This window comes from Malania oleifera, chromosome 8, assembly GCF_029873635.1.
Source record: "Malania oleifera isolate guangnan ecotype guangnan chromosome 8, ASM2987363v1, whole genome shotgun sequence".
NCBI lineage: Eukaryota > Viridiplantae > Streptophyta > Magnoliopsida > Santalales > Ximeniaceae > Malania > Malania oleifera.
In genome coordinates, this window is record NC_080424.1 from 63,610,536 (window position 1) to 63,633,562 (window position 23,027).

The 23,027-nt window shown below is 36.2% G+C and overlaps 1 protein-coding gene across 1 annotated transcript in view; it reads right to left on the bottom strand.

Moving 5' to 3' along the window:
• Positions 1-23,027, bottom strand: part of LOC131161600 (protein SABRE) — a 134,360-nt gene that overhangs the window by 15,375 nt on the left and 95,958 nt on the right. Inside the window, exons 9-17 of the mRNA XM_058117465.1 lie at positions 20,494-22,605; positions 10,478-12,323; positions 10,161-10,261; positions 7,611-7,964; positions 7,327-7,445; positions 4,712-4,961; positions 2,953-3,177; positions 2,599-2,738; positions 103-175 (exon numbers count right to left, since the gene is read on the bottom strand). Coding sequence (XP_057973448.1) covers positions 103-175; positions 2,599-2,738; positions 2,953-3,177; positions 4,712-4,961; positions 7,327-7,445; positions 7,611-7,964; positions 10,161-10,261; positions 10,478-12,323; positions 20,494-22,605 — 5,220 coding nt within the window. The remainder of the gene's footprint in view (positions 1-102; positions 176-2,598; positions 2,739-2,952; positions 3,178-4,711; positions 4,962-7,326; positions 7,446-7,610; positions 7,965-10,160; positions 10,262-10,477; positions 12,324-20,493; positions 22,606-23,027) is intronic.

Sequence of the window (23,027 nt, forward strand, 5' to 3'; positions counted from 1 at the left end):
GAGTCTCAACAAGCCCTATGAATACCCTTGATGACTACCTTGAGAAATCTCAACTGGAAGTTTGGAACAAAAAAAGGATATTGAAAGAAGTAAACTAATTACCAGGAAAAGTTCAAGAGGAGAGTTCCCATCCTTAGGAGCACCCTGCTTTGCATCTACACGAAGCATAACTTTTCTGCACCCAGAAAAGTAGGTATGTGACTTTTCGGAAACAATATGAAGTATTTGCATAGGTACCTTCCAAATAATATCAGTTTCTCAGAAGACAGAAGCATGCAAAAAGGGAGAAAAAACACTACAGAAAAATAGCTTACCAAATCTATCCATCTCAGAAGATAATTCATATGGTGTGGTTGTCATTGCTGTGTAAGTTGTGTTTTTCAAAACAGCATAAAGCTGCAATTGCTAAGACTGAATTTGGCCTCCAATAAAGTTCCCAAATTGAATAAAAAATAAGGGCTAACATCCTTAAAACTCACTAGCATTTCTTCTCTTACAAATAAATCTACTATCTGAGAGCAGAAAAGAAACACCACCAAGTATACGAAGGTATTCAGTGATTCCATTCCATCACCTAGCCAATCCTAATCTCCACTAATGAGCATTTTTAGGGTTTTTTCTTTGATCATATTATTTTTTATTCTAATGGTGCTCAGTTTCCTTTGCACTCTTTTATTTTGTAAGCCAAGACTCCCTCCAAAATCACAGCTTTCATCTGATCTACAGTCCATGGTAAGATTAATATAAATGATTTTCTTTAGACGAGGATTTCTTATTCTCCAGTTCTGTACTTTCTTTCTCTATCAATATATTCCTTTTTTTTTTTTTTTGAATTTAAAAAATATGTCAGATTTTGGACTAATTTAAATGGCCTCAGTAGGAATAATGAAGTGATTGCTTTTATTACTTATGATCAATTGTACATCTAGAAGGAGGCACTAAGATCACCAAAAGAATTAAGTTGGGATGGTTATTGGTTATAGTGATCAACTCAAACGAAAAAAGGAAATTTTGTTACATAAAAAGCCAAATGGAATCTTTTATTAAGACTGCCATTAGATCGGTGATACCATATGGGATAGAATGTTGACTTTTAAAATAAAAATCACTTTTGTAATGGATTTAGCGTCTGATGATAGTGAGATGGATGAGAGGCAATCCAAGACAAGATGGAACAAGAAATGATTGCAAATGTGAATAGTTATGGTAACACAAATGAGGTTAAGATGGAAGAAACCCAATTAGGATGGTTTGGACAAATACAACAAAGATTGATGGATGCACCATAAGAAATAAAGACTCGATAAAGGTGGAAGCCACAGTAAGGATGGAAAGAAACTAAATAAACTCTTAACATAATAGAAGAGAGAGCTTCAAATTGAGTTGCATGAAGAAAAATTATTCATGCAGCCAAAATTATAAATTGAAAAAAGTATTTTTCAAATTATTGCAAACAAGATTAGTGTGGAAAAAAAACCTACAATAAATTTTTACGAGCTGAAAGCTAAGAAGGTTGAGATGATTTGGCCAGCTAAATTTATGAGAATCAGAGGCCGACTTCATAAAACCTACCTGATAAAGCTTTATATACATTGTTGGCCCACAGCCTAATAGCTACAGCAAACTGACAATCTAACATGGTATCAGAGCTGCTAGTTACCAGGAGGTCGTGGGTTCTAGTCTTGTTGCCCGTGTTTATTGTGTGGTGTTTAAAAAATCCCTGTTATCGTGTGTTTATCTTTCCATGCGCTATCGGGCTGCACATGCGGGAGTTTTAAATCTTGATATATATTGTTGGCCCACAACCTAATAAGTAAAGCTTTTAGGTAAATTGTTAATCTAACACTACCAAAGAGTGCCCAAAGGGTACTTGTTAACACCATTGCTTTTAAAAAATACTCTTTCGTTTAAAGCGATAAAAAACTATGCACTCAAGGCCAATCATTATATCACATGCAATAATATTTCCTACAATAGCCACCAGGAAAATGTCCTAGCAGCACTAGTTAACAAAAGCGTTAAAAAAGAACATTTCAATAACCTACCACAGGAACAGGATCTGGGTTGAGAATAGAGGACAATGTCAAGCAGTCAGAAATACAAGTGTGGCTCAATGCTGGTACTGCAGGTAGGAGATGCTCATGCAAAGTTTGATTTTGGTCACAAAATAGTGTTGCACACTAAAATTAGAAACTGTTCAAAAGAAACAACAATAACAGGAAAAAAAAGAAGAAAGGGATTGCTAGCACAAGGATATGCTCAAATTATGTTAAGAAACAATAAATTAGAATGGCATTCAATAGCCTGAGGGTGTAATGAGATTGTATGAAGACCGGAGACTGTTGTGCTAAAAAAGTTTAAGATTCACATCATCAAAGACAAGCTGCATCATAATCACAAAGATCACCACAAATAAAATAAACATGCGTATTAAATATTAAAAAAATATGGAAAAAGAAAAAAGCTTTTACACAAGTTCTAACAGATTCCAAGACTTACGAGCACAAGAAAAATACCGTAAAGCTACTACTAGGTACAGAAAACAAGAAGAGAGTAGAGCTACAACTATATGGACATAAAACTGGCACAAGTGCATACTTTCCCCATTCAGGAGGAGGATTCCATGCTGATAAAAGCATATCAGATTTGGCATTAGGCAGGCAGTTTCTCACAACGAAGTATTTAGTTGTAAACTGAGCAACACCAACATCTTTGTAATCCCGTTCAAAATCATAAATCTGTGAAAATTAGAACCCTATAATTAGTCACGTCTAGCACTACAAATGCTTCAAAGCTGCAGTTGAAGCACACGGTCCAATAATTGAAAGTGGAAAATGATATCATATCAAAATTGATGATGTAAAACGAAAAAGAGAAAAATAAGAAGAAGCAAAAATTAAGTTTAAAAAAAAAATTAAACAAACTTTGTTCTCATCATATTCAGACACTCACCATGTCATTTATCTCAGCTTCAGCAAAAGGTTTTCCATCCACAAGCATTCCCCAAACCACTTTATTAATTTGCAGAGATATACGCATAGCATAAGAAGGACTTTTGTTCTTCTCCTTTTCCATCAGTCGTAGCTGTGCAGCTTTCTGTAAAGCCATCCTTAATGATGCAGATGCCAACTTTCTAGATTTTTGTGCCTTTCCAATTTCTTTCTTCAGTCCTTGCACCTAGTAAGAAGTATATGCAGTATTATTAACTACAGGACTGACAATTAATATGCATGTGTATGGTATACATACATGGTATATGGACACATGCATACACATAAATATGTTTGACGCACAGCAACAAATGCATCCCATATGTATCCTTTTATGACACGTTGAACAGACATTAATGCATGGCCAAAAAGATACATGCTACAGATTGCGTCACTATGGGAAGACAAAAATGAATAGAGAGCTGTGATTGCGCGAAATCCAGCACAGATACCCTGAAGAATTTTGCATCACTACTAAATTTTTTCTCGATTATTGGTATGCTAAAGTAATTCAAACAAAAAATGGAGAACCCTAGGGGAGCTTCTTTTAAGATGATTACCATAACAAGATTTATAGCATCAAACTCGGGAAGGCATTTTGCAATGGTTTTTTTTATTTTATTAATAGTTTCTTAATAAACTGATAGTTAAGTTAAAGGCTAGAAAAAAGGGGAAAAAAAAGAAAGAAGAGAGTTAATGCTGGAAAATGGTGGAATTTTCAGTCTGTTATGGAAAATAAGGCTGTGTTTGCTTGTTGAGAACAGTTTTCATTTTCTTTCTACCTTTTCAAATAATTACAGGGACACCACCATGTTTTTCAACTTTTCAATGCACACAATGAAAAACCGGAAAGAACAAGGTGGCTAGTATGCTCAGGCATCAAGCGGCATTGAGAAGTATTTAAAAAGAAAAAAAGGAAACTAAGAACAAGATCACAAAAAAGCAGACTTAGCAAAAATTTATTTTCATTATTAACCATGCCATGAATACATATTAGAAATTATACCTATAAAAGCAATGCAATTATCTGTCTCAGACCACCGTTAAAGAATCAAAGTTGGACAGAAGTAGTGCATAATACACTCCAAGGAAGAAATTTGAAGGCACATATGGACTAAGCAATCTACAATCTATAGTAGATAAAATGTTGCAAGGATTAAAGATGCATTTAGAGGTGCAGCAATCTGTACTGTGTCTGCGAGAAAAGCAGCTATAAAGACAAAATGTAACTTATCTAGGGAGTTCATTAAATATAAAAAATTATCATATCAAATGGAAACAATGTAGGGGTGGGTACAATTTGAAATCACAAAATGAAAGTAAATCATATATCACATCATTGGAACACAAGGCGAACAATTGACATTCCAAAACAATAGGTGATCTCATAATGTTGGTGCCATTTAATTGGGTCAGAATCAGTAAGACGAGCTGTGGTGCACAATTACCATGTAACCAAACTAGGTAGAATTTTGAAGCATTAAACTGAATTCAATATAATTTTCAAGAAACGTCTTAATGTCAATATATGCAACTATTTAGTATATAAGGTAAAAATATATAAACTAAAAAAATAATAAAATAAAAGACATACCACAGAAAAAATCTTGCATCAATAACTGGATATAAAGATTTCCAAGTTTTATTCAGCACAAATTCAGTGACAAAATTAGCAGAATGGGATTATCAAGGCTTTGTACTTTACAATGTTCATCCCTTACCAATGTTGATCTTCCACCAGTTATCATCCATAAATCAACTTGTTTCTCCAGAGACAGGTCTGCAGAAGTGTCATTACAAAGTGACAATTTCCGAATGTCATCAAGTAGCAACTTCAACTCCCTCTCTTTATGTTCAAGGTTAATTCTTGCAAGTTCTACCTCTTCAACACCATCCGGGACCACCTCATCAGCCTCCTCTTCAACATCTTCATCATCTTCAGCAGAATATGACAGACTGCTTTTTCGAGGCCTGAATCACTTTTCAAGAGTAAGAAAATGGTTGTATGAAACAGTTAATCACTTCTGAATGCCTAAACAAATATATATATATATATATATATATATATATATTACAATAAAGCATTTAAGAGTTCAGAACGAATAAAATCAAAGAGAAATTCAATTTCAAACCCATCAGCAGCTCGATGAACATACAACAAAATACATATTTGATGTGCCTATATTAATATAGAAAGAGAAGACTTTTTGATCCAATGTTAGCTAGAACGTGGAACATTTGGGTGTGTGGAAAGGGAACGGATTGTGGTACGGCACATGCTCTAAAATGTGGAACGTAAGGAGTATACAAAAATAGATATATTGGTGAAAAAAAATGTAATGGCACTTATATACTTTGGAAAGGATATTGAGGTGTTTCTAAAGGTAGAAGAAATTTTCTGTTGAGAAATATATTAATAATGAGAGATAGAATTAAAATGTGATGATTCCTTAATTTTAACTAATATAAACTTATTTTATGTGAAAAATATTGAATTAAAACTTTGGATCTTTAAAGTTAGCATTTTGGAATGAAAATGGTCTATGTTTTGGTAAGTTCGCACCAATACATGATTCACTAGGGTGCTAGCATTTTCTGGTAACTATGTTTTGATCTCTCCTTTTGGCCTCTGATTTTATCTTTCTTTCATATCCCTTAAAATTATCAAGTTTACATCTGACTAACAGGGCAATATAAGAAAATTGATCACTCATCTTCAAAATACTTCAGTCACCTGTCTACTGCAAAAATTTTCTGAGTTTTCTCTCCACCCAAATGGGTACCAAAAGAATTGGACTGTAAGAAAGGCAAGCTGACAAGGTTGGTCTCTTCTAGACCTGATCATTGGACAAGCTGGCCTGAGTTTGGGCCAAGTGAGATCAGAACAAGCTATCTCCACGCCTACCAATATATATTTAAGAGATATAATACATTAATACGATAAATTTCAAAACATTAATACACACACATATTTACTACCTACACCTGGCTGTGCCTCTCTTAGGTTGACATTCTCTGCCAAGCCTGCCCATTTGTTGTTGCAGGCCATAATCAGGTCTAGTTTTCCCAAACACACCAATTTTTTTCATAAAATACCCCTCACTAAAAGAAAGGTATTTGAGATCTCCCCACAAGAAAAGGGCAGGATTGTATTTTTACATTAACACCATAGTTACCTGCAACGTGGTGCATTTTGAGTAAAAAATGTGGGTATGAGAAGAGGGATGCTACTAAAGAAGTTTGCAGTTCTTAGGGGGATAGACTTAGTCAGTACGCCACTTTGGATAGTGGTATGAATGAACCACTCATTTGGGTTGATTAGTCAGTACACTATGTTGGATTGTGGTTCATCTTAAGTTATTTACTTTGGAAGGATAGGGAATATAGAAAAATATAATTAGATCATATTTCAGAGTTCATGCATAAGCACAGTTATAAGAATAACTATAGAATTAACAGTAGAATAAACCTGCATGATGCAGATTTTGTCGTAGAAAATTCCAGCAACCCAGTCCAGCAACAAAAAATAACTCAAACATCTAAACTATCAAAGCTCTAAAGTCCAAACAGAATTGTAGAAGTCAGAAAGAACAAAAAGTAACATAACAAAATAAATATATATTCTAGAAATGGCCAGAAGCATAACAAAATGAATCTATAGGATGTACATTCAGCAATTAGCAGCTTAATTTCTCATTTTCCCCTTCCCATTGTTTCCTTTTCCAATTCTTTATTGTTTTCATCTAATTTTTGATTTGAAAATGGTTAAGAAATCTAGGTCAACATTTTTGCTTGTTTCCCAACCCACATGAATCCAAGATGCTATCCTCTGGCTAATACCAGTCTGAATACATACAGCAACCCTTGAGCATGGACAAAGAATGTGCATGGCTTTCATGGTACATTAAGAAAAATCTAAAATGGAAAATACAATGCAAAATAAAGACTGGAAAAAACATAAACTGAATAATGAAATGCCAGAACTTATTCATCCTGAATTTTAACATGAGGTGATGCATGAATGATGCCTGGCAAGGCCAAGTTCACAGCTGAGCTACAATCAGATCTCAGCCCTCATTTCTTGTGTTAACTCTGGGCTTCATCCATCAACCTTATGCAATACACATAATACAAAATAAGTCACAAACATTATGGCACTGGTATGAACTTTCAACAAAGTTATGAGTAAGCCACATTAAAGTTCATGAACATCAGTGTGCTGAAATATAATGCAAAATGTGATTTCTTGTATGAGAAAACACACTTGAAATGTCAATTACGAAACATAGGAAAGATAAGAATCCAAAATTATTTAAAAAAAAAACAAAGAATATACTTGGGAAGTCGTGCGAAGAGCAGATTGGTCAGCACATCTAGCATAACCTGAAACTGGCGAGATGTCATTGTTGCCGTTATATTATGAGAATTGAAAGTGAGTTCCTTTAAAGGTTTCACCTGAAGCAGAGTACCCAAAACGCATGCCCAGAAATAAAGATAAGCAACGGCGTTTTAACCACAGAAAACATTAAAAGCAAAAGGATATGGTCAACAGTAAGGGCTTATCAAAGTTATAATACAATGAGATTAAAAGAGACACTTATCAATGAAAGCCATATCTACCTTCAAATCTGCCGTTCCACCTTTGTGCCTTGTGTATCGGAAGTACATATCACAAGGCATAAACACTCGCTCAAGTAAAGCACCAGTACGCTTTACTTTCGGTGAGCTCCTAAGGATTTTTGGAAGCCATTGTAATCCAGCTCCTGGATCAACATCAGTTGGGGCAACATGAGCCTGTACGTGTTCCAACATCACAGAGAACTCCATGCGTTTCCATGTCATTTCAGGTTCACATTCTGGAATATGCATATTTCCATTGCCAAGTTGTTCAATCATCTCATAGCCAACCTGAAGGACTGAATGAAACGAACGAGCTAAAACACGGCCACTAACAGCAGCAAGAAGAAACCGTCCCTGCACAAATGAATGAAGACCACAAAGGATGAATATCATTTGCAATGAGAACTAAATTAGAGATTATTATAGGCTATATTCGAAAATAATATGCCTTGGACTTACCTCACAACTTAAGCTTTTAGAGGGGTGACATTAGCATGGTACCAGAGCATGGTAACTAGGAGGTCATACATTCTTTTCGCCCATGTTTGTATTCCATTTTTTTAAACTATCACACTTTGGATATTGTTATTCTCCTAACGAGACTTGCATAGTGTTGTTAAATTCTCCACATGCATGTGAAGGAGACCATTAAGGCTTGATATACATTGTTTGCCCAAGCTTGTAGGTGAAGGCAACTTTACACATTCAAAATATCAATTCAAAAAAAAAAAAAAAAAAAAATTACTGTCCTTTAACCGAAGAAAACACATTGCTGTACTTTTTTTTTTATTTGATATATCATGTTGCAGATAGAGGTAAAACATGAGAAAAACCGAGAGTAAAATTTCAAATAAAACTTAGGCAACCTTAAAGCATAAAGATAAAATACTCAAAACTCACAATAACTATATAATCATGTGTTACATTAGAAAAATATTATCTACTCAGGATAAACAATGACACCCAAAATTACATCTACATATTTCTGTATTATCAAAACTAGCCGCAGGCACACGCGATGTGCGTGTTCCACGGATTTTGAGTGATAATTATAATAAAATTTTTTTTAAAAAATAAATAAATATATTCAAAAAAAAATTATTTTAGGGAAGTTATAGGTGATCAGGGGTATTTTTTGGAATATTTATGGGTAATTATAGAAATATATTTAAAATATACATGGATAGTTATAGAGGCTTTTTTAATGGGTAGTTATAGGGACATTTTTGGGATGTTAAAAACCAGACCAAGAAAGGGGAATCCCCTTTTTAATAGTAGAGAATAGATAAGAAAAATATTTATTTAAGGCTATTTTTGGATTTTACGCAAATGACACCAAAGGAGAATCCCCTTTATAATAGTATAGATACAATACACCCAGTAAGAAGGGGAACAGATAAACATACAAGCATTGAAATTCATGACAAAGAAAACAGTAAACAAAATATATAACAGGTCAACTACACCAAACAAAATCACAATCCGGATTTAGGTTCCAATTATAATCAATGCAATAAAGGCATAGAGCTTTATGCCTGCATATGGAATTGTGCTCGGATCACAAGATTATTTGCCATAGCCACAAATTCACAAATGCAACAATATATATATATATATATATATATATATCTTTCTTTGCCACTTGTCTGTTTCATAAAGAGCAGGAGTTGCAATAGAATACGAAGGATGAGGGATCCCTCAAAGAGGGGTTGAGAAATACACCACAGAAAGTACAGCTCACTGCTGGAAGGGAAAGCAAGGAATGGTAAAAAAACTAAAAGATAAATCAAGAAGATAGTACGGTCTTTTGGATCACCATGTAATGTTCACCTCTTCCAAGACAAAGTAATAGCGTCCAAAATTAGATAAACAAGGCACCCATCCAGCAGAACAAGCTAGGTTCAAGCTAGGTCCAGACTCCAGAGCCCAAACAATGAGAATGGAAGTCACCTTCAAATGATCAACAGACTTCCTATAGTAGAAGGCCTCCAAACATCATCCAAGAGATTAAAGGATCTCAGATTTGTGGCTACTCCCATACACAACAGTGTGGGCAAATTTAAAATAGTGTTTTCATTCATGATCTCTAAAAATGCCCCCTAAATCCCAATAGGTCAACATCAAGCTCACAAGAACTCCCACAGAAGCACTCATAAAAATAGAAATTGATCTTCTCACCCCAGGGACATACATCCAAATTAATGAAAATCAAGGAAAAAAAAAAAAAAAAAAACACAAATCACATTACACTATCAAAGATATGGAGGTCGTCCAGTTTGAATTGCACTTTAGGCCCAAACAATGTCTTGGAAATGCATTTTAGAAATGCATTATGTTTAACGGGAAGTTAAAGAAATATGAAAAAGGCAAAGTATATGCAAAACACAAAAATTAATACAAGATTCAAGGAAGGAACCCACTGCTGAAGTATGTAGATAATACAACACAGGACATATACAATATAAAAGGGAAGGAAAATTTCTTTTGACCAACCAAAAAAAAAAATTCCCAAGTGACTCATTACAGCTCTGAGTTTCCATCAAAACTTACATTTGCTTCTTCTGAATGAAGATTGAACTGTGGTTCAATAACGTTCACCATGAAATGACGAGTCCCCTCCTCCTCTGAGTCAGTAATGCTTCCACCCTTTGCTGGTAAATTACACGGACAAAAAAAAATACCTTAACTGAAATCTTAGCAATACACTTAGGCTTATAATATCTAAGACAAAATTATTCAGCTACAAAATACAGTGCTTCCACAAATAGCACTGATAAATATCAGAAGAATATAGGAAGAAATTAATCCTGCGAAATGTCATTGGTTAGAAATATCTTTAAGCTAAAACTTCAAGACCTAAAACATACCGACAGCGACATTTGATGTGTTCTCCATTTTAACTGAATGTGATGGAGATGACAATGACCCTAAAGTCTCTGCATGTTGCGGAGAATGAGAAATTGCACCATGGCTTGTAGAAGGGGGCTTAGAAATATCATCTTGAAGCACTTCAGCTCCATCAGGAATCTGGGTCTCCTCAAGCAACTTTCTTTGTGCATACTGCCGAGAAGGAGATGGCTTGGGAGGTTCAAATGCTTTAGATATTCCACCAACCCAAGACCAAACAGCATCCCTATTCTCAATAGTCCACAAAAGCTTAAGGCCATAAACAAACACACGCTGGCAATTGTCAGCTATTACCACATTATATCCATCGTCATCACTTGGGTCAGATCTTGTGTGCTCATCACTCTCACTACCATTTTCAAATTCAGACCTCACATAAGTCATCTCAAGGTTTCTTCTTCCAGCTTCTTGCCATGCTAATAATCTTGCAGGGTCAGCCTTTGGAGCCTGCCTTCTGATTGTAAAATAATCAGATGATAAAAGAAATCCATCATCACGAAGCTTATCTGAGCAGTTGCTCAAATAATTGCATTTTTCATTCCTATCTATGGATGCAGATTGTGAACTTGTCATTTGAATCACTTCTGCAACGTTGGGGCAATCCTTTTTATTCATATATGCCTTGGGTACATGAAGGTCAAGACCTTGGTAAACAAGATCAAGAGTATCACGCTTGCACTCGAAAGTATATTTTTGCTTGCCCCGACTATAACAGAGCTCATATTTCAACTTTGACATCTTAAATGTCAGACCTTTGGCAGGATCATCTTCATGCAAAGGCATATGCCGTATGCAAGTTGGTGCTGCATCAACACGGAGCATAAATTCTGTCATCACCTTGTCCATTGACAAATTCCCTGATCTGGCAACTCTTGTAATTCCAAAGCGAGGCCATCGAGAAAAGGTACGCAACTTATGAGGAGGAATGTAATTCATGTTCCAAAACTTAAATACCCATGCTAAATCATGAGCACCAACATTCATGGTTGGCGAATCAATTGACAAATTTTCTGACTTACGTCGAGGATCCAGGACAGCATCATCTCCCAAGCTGGAAGATGGGAATTGTTTCTCAGATGAAGGAAGAGAGGGTCTAAGTAAAAAGCTCCACCGGAGTGAGAGAGAGGTAGACCTGAAGGGATCATAAACTTTTATACGAGGTCTTCCTTCATTGGGAAGTGCATGTAAATAATGATTTAGAGGATTCCCAGAATCACACTCCCAGTCCATTGTAACTTCAACAGTGAAGGCAGGGGCATCTAGGAAAGCACCAGATGCACGAGTAGGAAGTTTTAAACTGCGATTCTTTACCAGACTCTCCAAACTGTTCAATAAAATCTTGAAATCTTTTGCACTAACATAAACACGCCCATCTGTCTGCTGGATCTCCATGTAACTAGAAATAATTTGAAGTTTGTCAAGCTTTTCATAAGGATCAGTAGTTGCAAGAACATTCCATTTTGTTTCCGAAAAGAATAATGTAATGTGCCCATGAATGTAATATCTAATATCATCCCACCATGGTAAGCTCCGTTCCTTTTTTGGCGGTTGAGTAACTGAAACATTAGATTTATTCCTAATACTAAGATTAGCCCTGCGAAGAGCCACAGTAAAAGCATAGCTTACATCAGCAAATGCTGGTTCATAACCCACTCCAAAGGAAACTTCTGCTTTCTGAAAATATATAGGCAAATCTGTATATGTTTTCATTGGTGGAGTTGTGCCGCTAGCTGAACGAAGCATGCACACCTTTCTCCATCTCCCAATGAAAACATCTTGGGGAATTTGGGGTTGGAAACATGTTGCCTGCAATGAAAGTAAGACAGTTATGGCCACATGGAATATAGAAACAACTCCAAATCTTAGTATCTAACACATTACTAAACACTGACTCAGTTATTTGAAAGTACTTCTGTTTTTAGATAAAAATACAGTTTTCAAATCATAGGAGATACAATAGCAAATAAATCAAGACACGCTTTCACAATACACTTATATTTATTTCTGTTTTTCCTTGTTCTTATACACACACACACACACACACTTATTCCAGGTAGTTTCCTAGTCTATGTAACTATGTTGTTACCCCCATTTCACCAGGGAACAAAAATTGATCATTCACGTGCATGAGCTTATGCACATGTCACAAACTACTACCAATTGATGGAGGACCTCTTGGGCCACCTAGACAGCATAAAATCCAGGTGTGGGATTAGGAAATTAAGCGGATTTATTTTAATATGGGAAATCTGAATCTTTTAGGAGTTGTTTAGTTATTTTGGGATTATTAGGTAGTTATTAGTTTAATTTTTTATCTAATTTTAATTTGTTGAAAAAACTGGTTTTTTGTGTGAATCAACAGCTGAACATATATTTGAATTCCCAATGCTCTTGTCCCCCCTCCCCCTCCCTCCCAAACACACACCTTTCTCTCCTCTCCCACTTCTCTGTTTCCTTCTTTTCTCCCTCCTTGTACTTTACTAGCTGTTCTACATTACTAAAATGTTTCAAGTCTCACCATGTTGGCCAAGTTCTTCCCACTGAAAGTATTGCAATCCATAAAAAGAGTCAAAATTAATGTTCATATTGAATAATTGGGTAAAATTGAAGACCTAATGACAGTGATACCTCTATTTATAATATATGTCAAAAACATACCAATGACCAATAACACCCTTACTAACTCACACTTACAGCATAACACTAGCACACACTAATAATGCTACATGACCAAAAAAAACCATTAACACCACCCCCCTTGAGCTGGTGATATACATCATATGCTCCTAGCTTGTTACAAATGAATTTAACACAAGTACCCCTCAAGGCTTTAGTGAGTAAATCAGCCAGTCGCAGATCAGACTTCACATGAGTGGTTGTAATAAGCTTCTACACAAATTTCTCTTGAAAAAAGTGGCAATCAACTTTAATGTGTTTTGTCCACTCATGGAAGACCAGGTTGGAGGCAATATGAATAGTATCTTACTTATCGCACACCAACTCCATAGATTGAGAATGTGGAAAACTCAATTCTTCCAACATGTTATTCAACCAAACAAGTTCACATGTAGCGTGAGCCATGACTCTGTACTTTGACTCAGCACATGACTTGGCCACCATATTTTGTTTCTTACCCTTCCAAGAAACCAAAATTATCACCAACAAAAATACAGTACCTGGTTGTGCATCTTCTATTAGAAGGTGACACAGCCCAATCATCATCTGTATGTCCCTGAATATAAGCGTGACTTTGATCCTAATATAAGAGACCACTCCTAGGTGCACCTTTGAGGTATCTGAGGATGCAGATTACTGCTCCTTAGTGACTTGTTTTTGGAGAATCAAGAAGCTGACTTACAACACTTGTTGCGAAAGATATATCCTGTTAAGATAATTCAACTTTCCAACAGGTCTCTGGTACTGTCCTAAGTCGGGCAACAAATCACCCATATTTGACACTAACTTACTGTTAGGATCCATGGTTGTATCAACAGGTTTGGATCCCAACAACGCAGTCTAAAAGATCAAGAATATGCTTCCTCTATGACAAGATAATTCCCGTACAAGATCTTGACATTTCTGTATCCAAGTACGTTTTTAGGAGAGAACATGTTATTTGAATCATTAGATTGTGTTAATGGGGGTGTTTTTGTCCTTAAGACTTTATTATTATTAATAATATATAATAGGGCAGACATGGAGCTGTATGTATACTCCAGGAAACTGCCTCTCAGTTCTTTCCTCTTTTTTTTCTCTTCTTCTTCTCTTCTCTTCTCTCCTCCTCTTCTTCTCTCCTCCATCTCTAACTGTACAACATGGCATCAAAGCATTATCTCCTTCAGATCTGATTTATCTCAATTGGTTTTGATACTCTCTTTTTCGTTTTTTTTTTCCCTCATCCTCCCCTAATCAGCCCTCAAATCTGATATTTTGGTTGGTTTGAGAGTTGTTCAAGGACACCCTCCCTAATGGTTAGGTTGTGCTCATCCTTGGCAGGAAGCTGTGTGTTTTCATGGCAATTTGCTGATGTGAACTCCCTTACTCTGTTTCTTGTATGCTGCTGCTGCTGTTCCTCTGTCACTATGTTTGTGGTTTGCTGATGATGCTGTTCAAGGTCTTAAATTTCGATCTCGACTCAAAAAACTCCAAAAGTACGGAAATTTCGATTTTGTCGTCAATTTCGATTTGAAAAAATAATCATAATTAGTAGTAAAACATGGAATTCTTTGATGAAGCTTTAGAAATGATTAATAGACATAATAATGTAAGTTTTAGGACTAATATATTACAACTAAATACATCTATGCTATGTACAAGGTGGAGAAGTTGTAATATAATATGAGTGTTAGATATAGGTAGTTGGTTGGCAAGTTGATCTACTTGATTGTCACTAGACCTAACATATATTTTGCAGTGAGGGTGGTGAGTCAATTTATGGAAAATCCCAAATAACCACATTGGGATGCTTTTCGTAATATTTTGCAATATCTTAGAGGCTTTCTTGGCGAAGATTTGATATATAAATGTAACAGAATTGTGAGATTGTAGATACACTGATGCAGATTGGGTTGGATTTGTTGATGATCAAAGGTCTACTATTGGATATTGTACATTTGTGGGAGGTCAATCTTGTTACTTGGCATAGCAAGAAACAAACTACTGTAGCAAGATCTAGTGTTGAAGTGGAATATTGAGATATGGCTCATACTGTGGGTGAGCTTATCATTGTTTTAAATGATGGTCATTACATAGTGTAACGGTCATTATATAACAGAATTTCAAGGCCCCGATACCGAGACAGGCCGCTATAGTGGTGAGGGAAAAAACCACGGCCATAACGACCATTATGGAATCACGGCCATAACACCTGCTATGCTTCTGTAGCGGGCCATGACGGGCGTTATACTTCCGTTATGGGTCGTTACACTTACACCCCATTACACCATCAATCCCTGCTGACAGCCCTATATATTGAAAAATGCCTCATTTGTTTTCTGATTTTTCTGAGTTTTGCTGTAATTCTCCCTCTCCCCAAGGTCGTCCAACTTAGATCCAGTGATCTATGGCAGCCAAAACAGAAATTTGTGCTTGAAATCGCCATATCAAGATGATCTATTGCATCCCCTTCCCTTTGAAATTTAATCCATTTGGGAAGAAATTTGTCGCTGTTTGGAAGGGATTTGGGTAAGAAATCAAACTAGAAACTTGGGATTCGAGTAGATCCGAAGAGGATTTGAAGCTTTGAGCTTTGAAGAGGGTTCGGGAATGAGAGATGGTTTGTGTTCATGAGTTCCTGAGTCCTGATTTCCTGTTCATGGGTCTGCTAACTGCCAGCATTTACAATTTATACCACCCCACTTTTTTTTTTCCTAAATCAAGTTAGGCAGCTTATTAGCTTAACTAATTAATTTTCTACTTATGACTCAAGCTTAAACAATGCTTATAGCTTAAGTTCTTAATTAATTAATTTGCTACTTATAGCTTAAGCTTATGCAATATTTATAACTTAACTATTTCCACTTACTACTTAGTACTTAGTTACTTATATTTTTAATTGCTAATTTGCTACGCTTATAGCTTCACTAATTAATTTGCTTAATAAGCCCAAATTGCCTAATCCCTAATGGCCTAAATTGCTATGCTTAGTTATTGATATTTTGAATACTAGAATTAAAAATTAAAATTATTAGAAAATACAAAAAGAATATGTAACTATTAAGTATTAAATACAATGAAACTACGTTCTATTTAGTCTTAAATTGCTTATGGTCCTAAATTGCCTAACCCCTAATGTCCCAAATTTTTATGCTTGCTTCGTTGTTGGCTTTATTTTTATTTTGAATAGCAAAATTTTAAAATTAAATTTCTAGAAAATGATAAAAGTTATATGGAACTATTAGATGTAACTATTTCACATACTGATGCTAATGAATTTATTTGTATGTATAATTGTATATTGACTCATTTTATGTCTCTAAATAATTGGTTTTCATTTTCAATTACATTTCTAATTTTTTTAATCATTAAAGTAGTGAAAAGTATTAAAAAAAATGATTTTTCCTGTAAGCAACACACTAAAATTAGTATAAAAATCATGTTTCTTATTAAAAAGTGTTTGTTCATTGAATAAAAGTGGTCAAAATTCATTAAAATAATGTTTTAAAAAATTCCATGCTTATTTTTCAATTTTGGCATAGTTGTGCATGCATGGAAAAAATTCACAGCCGTTACAACAGCTTCCCGTTACATAACATCCGCTTCTCCCACGTCCCATGACACCTGCAACTGTCACCCGATGTTACCCACGACTGCGATTTAAAACCATGGAGCTTCTGTGCTGAATTTCTTTTATGTCAGAGATAAGATTCTTGGTAATGAAGCCAATAGATGTATTTTGTTTTAATCAAGCAGCCAATTATATTGCTATCAATCCAGTGTTTCATGAGAGGACAAAACACATAGAAGCTGACTGTCATTTTGTGATGGATGCTGTGTTGAAGAAGGTCGTGAGGATTGCCTTTGTGAAATTTGTTGATAAGCTAGTATGATGTTTTTACGAAGCCTTTATTTAAGCTTGCCTTGTCTAATGTTTGTTACAAGCTGGGGTTATGTGATATTTATACACCTCCAGCTTGAGGGGTAGTGTTAGAAGAGAATATATTATTTTAATAATTAGGATGTGTTAATGGGGTTATTTTTGTCCTTAAGAGTTTATTATTATTAAATATATATATAAGATGGCAGAACTAACAGAATGGTTTCTTGAGCTATATAATGATTTCTTGAGTTAACACACAAAACCTAACTCCCCTTAAGCAACAAGCCTAGGTGGTTGCTCCATATAGACCTCTTCCTAAAGATCACCATGTAGGAAAGTATTCTTCACACTAATTGATGTAGGGGCTAGAGACAAGTGATGGCTAAGGAGATGAAGAAAAATATTGAGGTAGTTTTGCCAACCAAGAAGGTGTGTGAATAATCCAAACCATACACTTAAAGAGTATATCCCTTAGCAACAAGAAGAGCCTCTAACCAAGCCACGAAACCATCTAGATTGATCTTCATGGTCTACACGACTACACCCAACAATGACAGGATTAGACTTATCAGGAGGAAGAGGTACCAACTTCCAAGTATCATAATCCTGTAGCGCATGCATCTCTTCAATCATTGTGGTCCTCCACCCAAAATGGGATAGAGCTTTAGAAATAGATTTTGGAAGAGCAATAATAGATGATAGAGAACTAACAAAACAGTGATATGAGGGTGACAAGATATCATAACAAACAAAGTTAGAGATTGGATGTTGGTACAAATGCATTTACCTTTTCAAATAGCAATAAAAGGATCAACATTAGAATCATCTGACAAGGGAGCAAGAGGCGTAGAAGTGGAAGCTAGAGGAGGCTCTCCTCCCTTCACTCATTGTGTGTGCACCTACAAATTGGGATAATATAAGCGACAATGAGGACTCAAACTCAATGAAGATGTAGGAGAACTGGGCAGAGATAATAGGTTAGGATCTTGAAGGTTGGGTAAAGTAAAAGACTTATGAAGGTCAATAGAACTCGAGAAATCAAAATAGTATGGTTTAGACTCAAAAAGAATTGATGTAAAGTAGGGCTATAACATCGATATCCCTTTTGAGTACAGGAATAGCCCAACAAAAAAAAAATACATCTGATAGCATGAGGATCCATCTTATCTGTTCTTGCACTTGATTGATGGACAAAGAACACACAACCAAATATAAGAGGAAGCGAGAACAAAGGAGCCTTAGGGAAGATAATTGAATATCGTATTTCACCACCAAGGATAGAGTATGGTATTTTATTGATGAGAGAGCAAGTAGTGAGCACAACTTCACTCCAAAAAACTTTAGGGACATTCATTTGAAACAATTAGGTTCAAGTGACTACAAGAATGTGTTAGTTTTCCGCTTTGCAAATCCACTTTGTCGTTGAGTGTGGGCACAAGCTGACTAATAAATAATGTAGAGTTAGTCATGTAGGCAGTGAATTGAGTATTAAAGTACTCCTTAGCATTATCACTATAAAGTATCTTGACTGGCATATCAAACAACTTAGAACAATCCTTCGTTAAATAAAACCAAGTCATCCTAGAGTAATCGACAAATGCAACAAAGCGGACTAACATCATGAGAGAGCTAACTGCCTGTTTATTTACTCAGGCAGCAAAGGTAACATGATATGATGCTTTCCTAATTGACAAGACTCGCACTCATGATTAGACATAGAACTCAAAGTAGGAACTAGTTATTTTAACTTGTTTAATGATGGATGACCAATGCGACAATGGACTTGATGTCGTATAGCAGTAACACTATAGGCAATAGGAGGAGAGGGTGACTCAAAGTAGTAAAGTCAACTAGCCTCATGTGTTGTGCCAATCATCTTTCTCTTTAGATAATAAATAACGACAGAATCAGGAAAGGTTACAGGGAACAATTTAGTGAGTTCATAATTTTACTAACAAACATCAAATTGAAGGGGGATTTATGAATGTACAAAACAAAAGAAAGAGAATTGGAGGGAGTATGATTTACTGTTCAGATTCCCTTACTATAGCAGTGGTTCCATCAACAATGGTAACTTGAGGTAGATTTTTAGAATACTGGAGGGCTGAAAAGAAGCTGGTGACACTGTCATACGGTTGGTAGCAGCAGAGTTGATAACCCAAGGGCCAGTGGGAGAGATACCAGGTGATATATAGAGTGTAGAATTACCTTTTTGTGAAAAAGATGCAATGTGATGAGATGCTTATTGGGATGCCTGATACTGTAGGTACCTTGAATACTCCTCTCTGAGGCGGTCAACAGTACTCTGCTCACTTGAACATGAGGGAAACACATTTTTAGGATTTGGAGACTCCATCCCAGAACACACACAACCTTGATACAGCAGAAAATTAGAAATACACAGCGAACAACATGCTTTTGGAATTCATGGACTCAATACCAACACACGCAACCTTCGACAACCAGAGCAAACCATAAGCACATGAGAAACAAGATAAAAAATGAATCACAAACACATCAATACTACTGTTTCAGGCAAACTCAATAAACACTGACAAACAGCTTCGGGCATTACCAAGCAATCATTCCATGACTGCTACATGAGCAACAAAAAAGGGTGAGATCTTTGGATGAAAAACAAGACAAATAACTTGATATTATGATGTAGGAGAGAATTCAAGACATTCAGGAGGAAATAGAGCAGAAAAGCTGCTCAAACACTCATATGTCGGTGTATGTTGGAGCTGCTGGCTTTTGGCCGGTGCATGAGGGCTCCTCTGGCTGTGGAATTATGCAGGCTAGCAGATTGACAGGTTTTGTGGCTTGTTATGTGGTTGGTTTTGCAACGTGTGAAGTATTTCTTGAGGTTTTGAAAGGATTTTTTTTGGCTACTCCTGAACCTGCTTCAGGTCTTTGGTGATGCTGATGATCCTTCTACGGAAGCAGGTTTGCGTTAGATTATGTTGTTTAGAGTTTGGTTTGGTGGCAGTCATGCAATTAGGTTTAGATTGGATCTTGCTCTAGTATCATTTTGCATAATTGGGTAAAATGGAAGACCTAATCACAGCGATAGGTCTCTCCCTCTATTTATAATATAATATATGAATAATAAATACCAATGACCATAATTCCCTTACTAACTCATGCTTACCAACATAACACTAGCACCTACTAAAAATGCAAAATGACCAAAATATCCACTAACAGTTCATTAATTTGGAAAGTAACAATATACTATGATGAAATCACATATGGAAGCAAGAAATGAAGTCTTATACAACAAGAATCATAAAAAAAAGCATCACATTAAAATAAAATAAAAACAAAGGGTGGTTTGTCTCCAGACGGGGGAGGGGAAATATGCACAGAAGTAACATGAATAAAATTGTATATAATCATCTACAAGAGGAAAGGGATAAGGTAGACTTTGAACCTAACCTGCTGTGCTAACACAACACGACCTTCACATTTAACTGTAGTTCCAGAAAGAAGAGGAAAAGTATAATTTCTCAACTGAACAACAAGAGTGCCTGCATGTAAGAGAATATTTCTTCCATACAGCCGAGAAAATGGTATATCATTTTCTAGACAGACAGGATCAAGCTTCTTTACAACATCAATCATCCCAGCCTCACCACCATCAATTTTTGTAAAGCTCACATCCAACTCTGTAGCAGAAATGGACATAAGAGATGTTCTGGTAGCGCTAAGCCTAAAACCCGCCTGAAACCCTTGCCTGCAGGCACCTGATCCTTCTGATGGCAGAAGATTCTGACATGCTTGGTAATATGACCTGAATGACTCCTTATAAATTTCTTCTTGCATTTTGTGAATGGCTGAAGGATCTTGCAAATCAACCTCAACGCCATTACAAGAAAACCCTTTTTCTTGGGTGGAATCATTCATTTCAGCAGACCCAAAACACAGGTTGCCTTTGGAAATAAGGTCATCAAGATATTTCAACCTGACAGCTAACTCACATGCCTCATTCTTCATCAGCTGATAATGTTCATCAAGCCAACCTTGAATTGGCTCTTCCTCAATATCAGCAGTTAGCTTCCGTATGCACAATTTTACACAGCCAAATTTCACTGAACTAGGTTTTTTAGGTTTTGTGCTTTCCTTCTTCATAGGAAATATAAGCTGTGTTTTTGCAGCAGTGACCAGCTTCAAAGCTCGCAACATATCCTCAATGGAATCCTCAATAGCACGCAAGTGCAATCTGAATGGCATGCAAATGTGAACATCAAGACCTTGAATTACCCAATCCCATGTTGTGGCTGCAAATAATTTTGCATCAGATGAACTAGTTGAACTAGGAATGCGGGAAATTTGCATCCTGCTACTTTTGAATACTCTGGAATCATTGAAACTGAGCATGAGTCCTTCAAGAAGTACTCCTATACGGGCATTCTCAGAAAAAATTGACTGAACCTGAACCATTGCATCAACCCCGTCTCCAACCTCAGCAGATATGCTCAGCATTTCCACATCAATAGCAAAGACAGATTCCATTTTCTTATGTTGCTTATCAAATTGTCCTGATTCTACTGTAGCTTCTTTCTTCTTTTCAGCATCTCCCTGGCCAGATGCATCAACCATATGTTCATTACGAAGTCCTTGAAGCTTCTGATTGTGTATCAGTAACTTTAAATGCAGCATAAGTTCAAATAGTGACAAATGCACGTCAGGCTCCCACCTGACTGTAATATCAGTAGCACTGAAATAAGAGCAGACAGCAATCTCTTTAATACCACCAGAACGCCGTACAAATTTTGCATTCTGCATGTCAAACAATACGACTTTTGCACCAGGCCTTTCTTCCTCCAAATATTCATGATAGATAGATCTGGCTCTTTCAAGTTCCATCTGGGTGGATTGTTTCTCCTTGTTCATGCACAGAGTGAAATGAAAGATGTCAAGAGATACAGAGTACTTCAACTTATTGCGTTCATCAGAAATTGTTGACATTATATTTGCACTGCGTGGTGTACCATCAGCAGAGGTGCTAATTACAACCAGACCACCCTGTGACCCATAATTCACACGTTTGGGATCTGCAACAACTGTGTTTTCCAAGCCCACATCACCGGATAAATGTATTGAACAGCGTTCAAGATTAAGTTTCAAAAGTCGGGTCCCTTTCCCTGATGTCTTGGATGAACGGCCTCCCCGATTCTGTATTGTTCTCTTCCTAGGAGCCGAAAGACGTTTCAAGAGAGCTTGTAAGGACATAGTGTACGATATAAGTGATTCAAGACGCTTGAAGTCAAAGTAAATGCCCATACCAGTCACATCCACCGAGAGAACCAATTCACACTTAGGACCATTTTCTTCAAAAGATTCCATGTCTTTTTTACCCCAATCCAGACTGACCTTTGCAATATGCATTAAAGAATTCAAGTTTGTTTCCACACCAAACAGGCTTTCCTTCAAGCATTCCTGATATTCATCTGCCATGTGCAAATTTAATTCACCGAGTTCCATGTGCACAGAAGTTCCAGAAGTTGATATATTATTTGCAAACAGGTGTGAAGATTGTGAGCAACCCTACATTAAAAACCAAAGGTTAGTATGCCACATGCTCCCTGTAATAATTCAAATTTTAAAATAGAAGAAACGAAATAAGACGTTATTTGTACAACCATAAATAACAGGGGAACATAAGAGCTGGGCACGGAAATATTATATGTCCACTTAACAAAACAAAGAGACTTAAATAGTCAATCTTAAAAAACCAAGGTAATCACCTAATCCAAACTACATAGTGGCACATATCTGTATGGCGATGAAACTATCAGCCCCATCACCACATGGGATGGGGCTAGAGAGCAGAAGAGATAAAGATCTCCACATGAATGGTTATGTAACTTGATATGGGAGTAAGGAACAGAAAAGCTCAGTTAAATGAGAGAACTTAAAATCCACAAATGAAATACTCGTCATCCATTGGCCTAAACTTTTCATAGAAA